This window comes from Dromaius novaehollandiae, chromosome 21 (genome assembly GCF_036370855.1).
Source record: "Dromaius novaehollandiae isolate bDroNov1 chromosome 21, bDroNov1.hap1, whole genome shotgun sequence".
Taxonomy (NCBI): Eukaryota; Metazoa; Chordata; class Aves; order Casuariiformes; family Dromaiidae; genus Dromaius; species Dromaius novaehollandiae.
This window is the reverse complement of record NC_088118.1, coordinates 2,938,980-2,949,136: the sequence shown is the minus strand read 5'-3', so window position 1 is coordinate 2,949,136 and position 10,157 is coordinate 2,938,980. Positions and strand designations below refer to the sequence as shown.

Sequence of the window (10,157 nt, the reverse complement as noted above, 5' to 3'; positions counted from 1 at the left end):
ACATACTGCAATTTCATTGCCTCATAGCTGATGTCTTCCATGTTTGTTCCTAGAGAGAAATGAGCACCTTAACCCCCTTTAGCATTGTGCCTTATCGCCATTTTACAGATTGCAAAGATGGCTAGGGGTTACATAACTTGCCAAAGGCTACATAGCTCAGTGACGGAGCAGGCCTTAGGAAAAAGTAAAAATGCATGCATCTAATCCACCACTTCAGCTGTTGATGGAAGTGCTAGATTTTAATGTGGCTTTGTTTCCACAGGCTACTAACATCTATCAGTTGTGTCATTTCACATTAAGGGGGGTGACCTCAAAGAAGCTGGTTTCCTCTTCAGCAGTCTGCCTGGTTTCTCTAATGCTGCATGACATCTAAGGAGGATGTTGGCAGAAAGGACTGCTGGCATTAAATTAGCTCCTCTCTCCAGCATATCTTTCCCTGTGGCCACATAATTCATAATTGTACTCTCCGGAGCTTTCTCCCGAACGCTCCACTGTGACCTAGTAAGGAGGTGAAAGCATTAGCATGATGTTATCTTTAGGACTTATCTCAGCTGGTTTATCCCTAGTGTGGTTTCTAGGACTGGATTTCAGTACTGCAAATACAAATTTAATTAGAATGGAATTTAGATAGAAAAGCAGTTCCCTTGCACATCCTGCTAAGGCTGTTTCATGGGAGATTCTACTTTTTGCAGGATTCAACCTGTAAAGTCAGGCAGATCACCTAAACCATTCTTGCAGGCCCTCCTCTGCCAGGCATTCAACAAGCACTGCAGACCTAATTGATATTTTTAGCTGTATTTGTACAGGTAGGTGCTTTTATTTCCTTGCTTTCCTTTGTGTGTCAGCCATTTAATTTTTAAGGATAGCATTGGATTAGGTGCCTGATCCCTACTGTAGATGTATCTCAAACCTATATTCCCCCCTCCATGCTTTTTGGACATGCATCTTTCTGGGCAGACAAGCATGTGTGAATGCATTTATCTGTGTGTACTGGACCTATTCTAATGTGTTATGTGGGACAGAGGAAGAAGTCCAATTTGTCTTTGGTATGTCAGTTTATTAAAGCATCACAGGTGTGTAGTATTAGGCACAGCAATATTGACCACAAGAGGGCATATGTGCTCCACAATTTGATACTGTTTGGCTGTTTGTTGAAAATTGGCCTGGAAACACTCCTCTGTATTTTGTCTAAAAACACCAGTGTTTGAGAGAAGCATTTGGATCACCTTCTTTGAAGCACAGTAAAAGCCATCAATGGTTGTGAAGCCTGTTGCACAAATGATGTTTTTGTGACTGTAATTGCTCCAGCAGTGGTGTTAGGGAGTGTTTTTTCTAACCTCAACTTTAGGCTGAAACTGGCATTACACAGTGCTCTGCAAGAAAGTTTTTGGAAATCAAGTTTTCTATTGTAAACACTATCTGACTTAATTGATTTTGGAGGAATTTGAGATTTTACATGCATGGAAGCAGGCAGGAAGCAACTAGATCTTATATTACTAAAATTTCTATTTGTAACAAAGCAACTGAGAGTAAGTATTGAGCAATGTTTTGTGCCATCTAGGGATTTAGATGAAGAAAAAGTTACTTTTAACATACTGAGGCTTGCATCATGCTTGAATTACTGTTTGGTCTGTGTGAAATGGCAGTGAAATCTCACAAGTAGTGGATGGGGATGACAACATTTTCTATCCAAGTGGGATTATGGTGAGCTTGCTCATGCACCTGTCAATCATTTAAAAGGGTGAATGTCTCACTAACTCAACTCATGGCTTAGTCATTGCCAGAACTTCTTAAGGGGATAAATAGAGTGGTAACAGTGGGGTTATTATCCATAGCAGTGTCACCTGAAAATGTTATGCTTTAGAGGAATCTCATAAACTGCAAGTGCAGTGCAGGGTATGTGTTAACTTTTATTCACTCAGGTCTTTGGTTGCCTTGACAGATGGTCATTGCTTTATAGTGGTTGACAAATTTAAATGACCTTCCACAAGTATGAGGCAGCTTTTAAAAATCAGACTTGTATGTGAAAGGAAAGCATGAGACAAGTGTAGCTTTTTGCGTTCACGAACTCTTTTGGTGGTGATGTGTTGTTCTGATCGGTATTTGCATCCACGGTGCTCGGTGGTATAGAGCAGGCCTGTAAGGGCTGCTGAATGTGCAGCTGACTCGATAGACGCGTGCGTGCCCTCAGGCCATGGGCTTTGGGCTGTGCCTAGTTCAGTCAGCAGAGCTGCAGGAAACCTCCAGAGGGTGATTGCTGCTGCCTGCATGTCAGGGGGTGCCTGTCTCCCAGGGTGAGCTGGGTCAGGCAGGGGAGCAGGGAGGGTCGGGTGAGAACAGGAGCAGCAATGGTGGCTGAAAAGAGCATGGTGATTTTGAAAGGAAACATGCTAAAGTGTAAGTGCAAGCAGTAAACAGAACTAGGTGGACTGAGTAAGGGAAGGGAAATTTAGCATAAACGGCCTGACTTCTCACACATTTCCAGTGTTGGCTCTGCAGGGCCGGGAACCATTTTATGCTGAAGGGTCCCATGGGGCTTTGAAATCTCTCTAAATCATGGGAAATGCTGACTGGTGCTTTGACAGCCTGGTGTATGGAGAAAGGGCATCGTTCTGGCCTAGGAAGATGCTGTTCTCAGCAAGGGAAAGGGTATTTCCTGCAGGAAATGGAGTCCAGAAGCAAAGGGTCTGGTGCTGGTGGTGAGGGCCTGAGTTTTCAGCTGATCCTGAGGCCACGGAGCAAGGTGGGGGGGGCTGTGCTGCTGATGCAGGGACACCTGGGGGGGGGTTGGTCCCCTGCATTAGCAGAAACACAGCCCTGCTGTGGGCACAGGTGCGAGCAGCCTAGGCCTGAGGGCATGGGGGGGCCTCCCCCGGCCCCGGGGCCATGGAGGGGGGAGAGGCAGCTCCTTGTTGCTTGCGGGGGGGCGAGGGGGGGGGGCCGCTCCGGCCGGGCCGGGCCTGGCTGCGCCGCGGGGGCCGCCCGGGAGGGGAGGCCCGGCGCCTGCCCCGCCGCGGTGGCTCCGGTTGCCATGGCGAGGCCCCGCCCCCGCTGACGCGCGCGGTGACGCGCGGTTGGTGGAGGAGGGCGGAGGGGGCGGGGCGGCGCGGCTCCAGGGCGCCGCAGACGGACCCGAGCCGCCGCCGCTGCCGCAGCTCGCGCCGGAGCCGCCGCCGCCCCCCGCGCCCAGCATGGTAATGGCCGAGCCCCGGCGGCCCCCCCCGCTGCTGCCCCGCGGGCCCGGGCCCGTCCGCGTCGGCTTCTACGACATCGAGGGCACGCTGGGCAAGGGCAACTTCGCCGTGGTCAAGCTGGCGCGGCACCGCATCACGCGCAGCGAGGTGAGGCGAGGCGAGGCGGCGGGGGCCGCGGCCGCCCCCTGCCCCGGCGCCGCCCGCCCGCCGCCGGGCCTGGCCGCGGGCCTCGCGCGCGCCGACCGTTGGGACCGTTGGGCGGGGGCTCGCGCTCGCGCTCTCCCTAGGGCTTTGAGGTGTCCGTTGGGCTCGGCTCGGGGTACGGATCGGCCTTAGCGCTGCGGGGCTCTGCTCGGGGGCTGGGGGGGACTAGCCTGAGGCCGCGGGGCTCCGCTCGGGGTGCGGGAGGGGGATGTTGGCCTTCAGGGCTGTGGGGCTCTGCCCGGGGCTGGGGTTTTGCGGAGGGGTAGGCGGGGTGGCTCGGCTGGGGGGGGGGGGGGGTTCGGTGGGCGCCCTTGCACGGCTTTGTCCCTTCCAGCGCAGGAGCCCTCTCCTTCAGGGAGGGAGGCGTGAGCAGAAATATTTTATTTATTTGAAGCGTTCTGCTGCGAGCAGGCTTCAGAGCACGGATCATGCCCTCTTTTTTTTTTTTTCTTTTTCTTTTCTTTTTTTTTCTTGCTGGCAAGGGCAGCAATAATGCCTCTTTGCCCAGCTGTAGCAGGGGTGTGTGGTTCCCCCCCCCCCGCCGTGGCAGTGCACTTGCTGGTTTGTGGCTGTGATAGTGAGAATGCTGGGGGCTGCGTGTGAGGGGGTGGACAGCTGTTGGCTTAGTTCATGAGGCGCACTGATCAGATAATGATAACTCGTTGCTAATAAGGAAGGTTCAGAGCTTGCCTTGTGCTTTGATTGCTGTCCTGAATATATTATAGTTTCCTCACCTGGCTAATGCTTTTATGTGAGCAGTGGTAGTCTGTTTTAGTAAGGGAACTATTTTTTTATATATGTTTTGCTGTGAATCCCTCTAAGTTATCCTACAAGTTAACCAAATACGACCATTTTAGTCTCTCTGTCATCCCCCCCTTTTTTACGCCATCCAAATGTTACCCAGTAAGTACTAGCCTTGAAATTGTTAATTCTTTGTACTTCATCTAAAACTATAGTTATTGTGATCTATTTGGATAATGTGTAGTCAGATGCACTTTAAAAACTGCTATCTGATGGGAGTAATGGCTTTGAATGATCAACCTCCTCTCATGTTTCCTTCTTAAGTAGTTTTAATCACTACACCTAGAGGTGAGTCTGTGTCAGTCTGTTATGATCCTTTTCATTGTTTACTGAAGAAGAGCTTAATATGGTGCTTATATCAGACAAAAATAAGGAAACTGGCTAAACAAAATATTGTCCATAGTACAAAGTAAACAAGCTGGAAAGACCTGGGATTATTCAGTTGCTGTAGTCTCATATGGCAAACTCATTCCTCGCAGGAATGAAAACTGCCGTGAGTTTGGACTTTGATTAAAGAAAACAAACCTCCAATGCTCATGTTTTTCTGGCTATGCTGTGGTAGATGGGCTTTGCATCCCAAATATTAAAAGAAATTTTTCTTGTGGCTGTATTTCTCAAGTTGCACAATAAACTGCTAATCATTTTAAATCTTTCCCTGCTGTTACTGAAGAGCCAAGTAAAGACCTCTGAACATTACCTGAAGGTGTTCTGTTCCCAAGCTTGATGCTATATGCTAAACTTCTAAATATTTCACTTGAAGGCAGTAGGTTGTCATTTACTTTTTAGTTTTTATTTCTTTGGCAGGCTTTACGATGAGGATGAATGCTTCAATATTGACTTTGTTATTTTAGAAAGTCTTTGTTTAGTATTGTTCAAAGTAATGAATATTATAGGAAATTTAAAGCTTAACAGCTCTTCAACTCTGGAATGATTCTTCTCTCTGTGCACCAAGAAATTCTTAAATTCCAGTAGGCTGTCATCAATATAAACTTGAGTTTTGTTAACCACATATACCTTTTACGAGAAGCCTTGCGTACAGTGATAATCTGGAGCCTTTTTTCTGCGTTACTTTTACAGCAGATTTGCCTCTAACAGAATTTTGTATCAAATTTTCATTTTTTAGTACAGCTACATTGCTGCAAATTTCGAGTGAATTTTTGCAGCCAGAGATGCAAGAATATTTATTTGGAACTTAATTGCTTGCTTAGTTGCTGGAAGTATTTACATGGTCTTTGAGGAAGAGGAACCCTGTTAAGATCACTTTCAGTAATGTCAAGGGAAACGAATTCTAAGAGTATACTTCTTTGAATGAGCACTTCAAGTTTGGGACAACCTCACTTGATCTAGTGGTAGCTGGCTATGCACATAAGAAAGTGGAAGTCCTGCTTAATAACATTTCTAGATATAAGATGCTCATGTTTGAGACTTGCCCTAAACTGTTGGTTGTTAAGTTCTGTTGTTTAAATTTATTAAGTTGCTTATTTCTTGCATTCATTTATATGCAGAGTGTGATTGCCTCTATTAAACTTGCCATGGATGAATATTTAGCTTATTAGGTTCTGAAATGAAGTAATGCCATCTCACCAACAAGTCTGTACTAGGTGAAGATGTGCGCTGGGTTTCTGTTAAGACATGCTCAGAAAAGTCTTTTTAAAGGGACTGTTTTCCTTCTCTGAGGTTTCTCCTGAGTCTCCCTGTTCAAACTCTTTGTTATGAATTTGTTTATTTTGGGGCTTTTTTTAGTGTAGATACTTTGAAATTGTATTTTAAATGTCTTTGACCTCTAAAATTATTTGTATGCTTTTTTACAGGCTCTAAATTACGCTAGCACACTGGCCAATAACTGTCAAATTTAAAAAGATAGAATTTTATTACCTTGACAGCTTAGCATTTATGGACTATGTACAGAATCAATCCTACATATAAAAAGCCTACATGTTAGAATTGAAAATTGTAATGTAAACTGAAAACTCAAAATATAGTTGCTGTAAAACTATTTAAGAAAATTATAGATGAAAATAAAATGAAACCAGACCTGAAGCAAAAGATACCCATCTACTACCCTCTTTTAGGTGTATGCAAATAAACCCTGAAATTGCAAGTGAAACACTATTAATACAGCAGTAAAATAGTCAACCAGAAAGAAATGTGAAAATTAACAAAAACAGGGGAATTGTTATGTTTTTGTAATATAGTCCATGACCCTCTTAAATGACAGTCCATACAAGGTGCTCAGAAGGAGGCTGCATGGTTGAATGTGACCTTTGCTTTGCTTGTTTGTGTTTGTTGCCGTTTAAGTTAATGACATGCTCTTTCCTGCCATGCTTATTTATCAAGTTGCTAAGGAATCCTGTGATCTCAGGATGACATTTGTTAATGAAACACGTGCAAGTAAGCAAAATTCATCTTTAGAAGGAGAAGAGGGAAAGGAAACTGAGAAAAGAGAACAAAAATAATTGGAAACATGAAGTTTAGAAAGACGGGTATTTGCTTCTAGTGAAATGTGATGAGGTGTGAAATAATGGTTACTTGCTTCTTGCTTACCATTTGGAATGGATGAAGGTACCACCTGGAAAAAAAAAGCCTTATATTTTAAAGGTGAAGGAAATTCTTTGTGAGTGTATGAAAGGTTCCTCCTCCCCACCCCACTCAGAAAATGACATTCTGTAACAAATAAACCCTAGTATTAGCCCTTGCTCCTCAGAAGAAAATTAAACCCTTCAGACTAGTGTGTCATTACGGTTCAGACATAAATTTCTGACTTAAAGTACACAGAGTTACACTTCTGACTGTCTGTTATGTTACAAATGGTTTGTACTTTCCTCTCAAACTGTTAGTAGCTACTGATGAGAGATGGGATACTGGTTTAGACATGTGAGTGATCGTGTGTGTGTAGGCAAAACCCACAGTTTGGGTTAGTGGAGCAATACGGTGGGAAAATCAAGCCATCACTAAAAAAAAGAGTCAAGGCACTGATCTAACTCTGCTGCCACGGGCTCTCTAGATCTGTTGCAAGGAGCAGAGGAGGAACACCTATCCAGAGGCAGAGAGTGACAGCAGAACAGCTCCTTTTGTCAGCCATCTCACAGGTAGATCAGATTGGGTATAATGTGAAACTGCACCTTAAGGGAGGCAATGTTTTTGTAAATCTGATATCCAAACACTCTGCTGTTCTAAACTGGACTAGTTCCAGATTGCAGAAAGTTGTGCTTGTTAATTTTAATGCTGTTAACATACTTTTGAGGTGCACTGGGTTAACAACTCAAATGTGGTTTCTCTAACCTGGATGAAACCTTAAAGATTAAAGTTTGTCCTGACGTGGACAAACTTCTTTTTACCTGTTAATGTGTTAGGCTCTGTTTGCCTCTTTTCCAAAAGAGTGATTAGAGAATTAAATGGATAATAGCAAAACTAAATGAAAATTGAAAGCTTGAGTATTGGAAGGATAGAAGAACTTCTTTTGCTTAACATTCATTTCAAAATTGCTGCCAGATGGTTTCAGTTCCCAGATCTCAGATTAGGGTTATACAAACTCCCTTTCCAGTTCTCTAGGCCTTTTTTAGTACTTCCTTCCCTTTTTTGCTATTCCTAATTTTTTTAATTAAAAAGGAATAATATTCCAAAACATCTTTGCTGTTTTCTTAAGTCTTTAAGAGCAAAAAGGCAAAGTGGGAAGAAAAAGGAGGGAGCAGGCTTCACTGCTTTTTTGTCACCTTGAAGTTGTCTTGAAGTATATCAGCTGAGATTATGGACAAAAGTGAACTGTTTCTACTGAATGTAATATTCCTCTTAACATCTTTATAAAGAAGTTGCCATATTTTTAAGTATTTCCAAGTAGTTTTTCCTCTAAGCCTTTTACAGACCTGGCAAGATGCAAGAGAACTGAAAATTGAAAATACTGCGATATCTAATCTGCATTTCATTGCAGAAGCAGTGGTGCCAGCTGCTACTATGCTTCTCATATAAAAGCCTGGCACTGTATGCATATACATAATATACATATTGGGAGTTGTACAAGGATTGCAAAATAAACAGCAAATTTTTTTCTTTAATTGTACACTTTCACTTTTTGCATTCAAAAGTCAACTGCTTGTAGTTCTAGAGAATATCATGTTGTAAGACAAAACATGGTTTGATCTGTTTTTTATGAAATGGCTATTGAAACTAGAAATACAGTCCTTTGTTTTCTCGCCTGACTTCCACTTGCATGTCAAATGCAAAGGTATTCTTGGTTAGTGGAGAACTATGCTTAGAATTATTTCAGATACCAATTTTGTTGGAACTTTTTGCACATGTTAGAAGCAGCAGCATTCAGAATGGTGCCTGATATCTGTGGAGAAAGCTGGCAACGTAGACTTTTGTAGATCAGCTTGAAAGTGGTAACGGACTGTATTAAATATTTATGCTTTCAGTAGAAGGAATACTCAAAATATAAGAGCAAACTGTGGAAGTGCCAAACTGTGCTAGAAAAAAGTGCCAAGAGTCTACTTCTAAAGCTGGTTTTTTCACTGGGGTGAGGTGGTGAGAGTCAAGCTTCCTTGGAAAAAGTAGTAATAGCAAGCTGTACAGTTGCAGACCTTCCCCCTTCCCCCACCCCCTTCCCATTTGGAGGGGGTGAGAAGTATTGGAGAAGGATGTATAAATGTTTGTGTTAATCAAATACATGATAGTATGATGGATAGATTAACAAAGGTTCAGCAAGAGCCCCAGCAGGCAGGCTGCTGCTATTACTTTCAAATTATCCAAGGAAACCTTTGTTTATTTCTTTGCTGTGGTCTTGCTTGTTGTTTTCCTCTTCTGCATTAGACCTAAGCTCTCTTCTTTGAAGTCCTGTATAGCTTTGCTTTTATTAGCGTCTCTGTACTGCATGCATTTCCGATGTGCAAGAAGAGTAAATAGGAGAAAGTTACTTTAGTTTCTTTTCACTTGTATTTAAAGAGAGCTTCATAAAATAGAGAACTATGGGAAGAAAATGCACAGTCACTTTGTAAAGTGAAATTAAATGGACCAGAGCAAGGGAAGGAGGCAGTCTATAAGTTAGGTGCTGTGAGTTTTATGTGAAGCTTCTACACTGTGTTGTCTAGGATGAAGGAGGTGAAGAAAAAAGTTACTGTAAATACCTTGAGTTAGTGAGAGATTAATGCTGTGTAATAGCAAAAATGGCAGCAGGACTTCTTGCATTATAGTGGATCAATGAAGGAGGTGTTTGCACTTTCTGAAAAAACTGATCTATCTGAGATTGGAGATACCTTGCTGCTTGACAGAGAGAGAGATTACTGGTTTGTGTACTGGTAGGAATGCAAGATTATTAAGGATTCATCTTTTCATTATTTTGTAAATAAGAAATAGTGGTCTCCGCTCTTAAATCTGGAAGCTACCCAAATAACACACACAAACTAAGATAGATGTTGAGAATGAATGAGAAACCATCTTGTGTCTCTGGTTGATGCTGCGTTTCCAGGGAGCCAATATAAAATAAATTAGAGGAAGTGGGAAAATGTAGCACACAAGTTGTTTCTAATAAATATTTCCTGATGTGTGTTTAAGAATTTGGTCTGGCTTTAGTGGTTTGGTTTGATTACTTTGATTACTTTTTTGTAACTTTCTAGTAACATGATTTTTCTGGGTTAATTGTGCCTGCAAAAAACCTAAGCAGAAGTCAGTTTATTAGGTGTAATCTTAACCTAGGGCAGGATGACTTAGAGGTATTGGAGGGTGGGGGTTGAGTTGTATGTAGGATTGTTTGCATCCTCTGCTGCCACATGGTATATAATCAGACCAAATAAGGAAGCAACTTGCTGGTCTGCCTTTGTGAGCAAAAGGGGACCTGCTGAGAGAATGAGCAAGTGCTGTAGGGAGTAGTTTAAATGCAAATCTGGCAAGACGAAGCGGGAACTATGTGTTTCAATAATCCAGTCCAATGCATGTTACTGTTCTTCCTTTGTCCCTTACTACTTG

At 43.1% G+C, this 10,157-nt stretch overlaps 1 protein-coding gene across 1 annotated transcript in view; it reads left to right on the top strand.

The window, feature by feature from the left end:
- The first annotated feature begins 3,068 nt into the window (after positions 1 to 3,068).
- SIK2 (salt inducible kinase 2) overlaps positions 3,069 to 10,157 on the top strand; it is a 67,516-nt gene continuing 60,427 nt past the window's right edge. Inside the window, exon 1 of the mRNA XM_064524237.1 lies at positions 3,069 to 3,341. Within this exon, the coding sequence (XP_064380307.1) occupies positions 3,192 to 3,341 (150 nt within the window). The 5' untranslated portion in view covers positions 3,069 to 3,191. The remainder of the gene's footprint in view (positions 3,342 to 10,157) is intronic.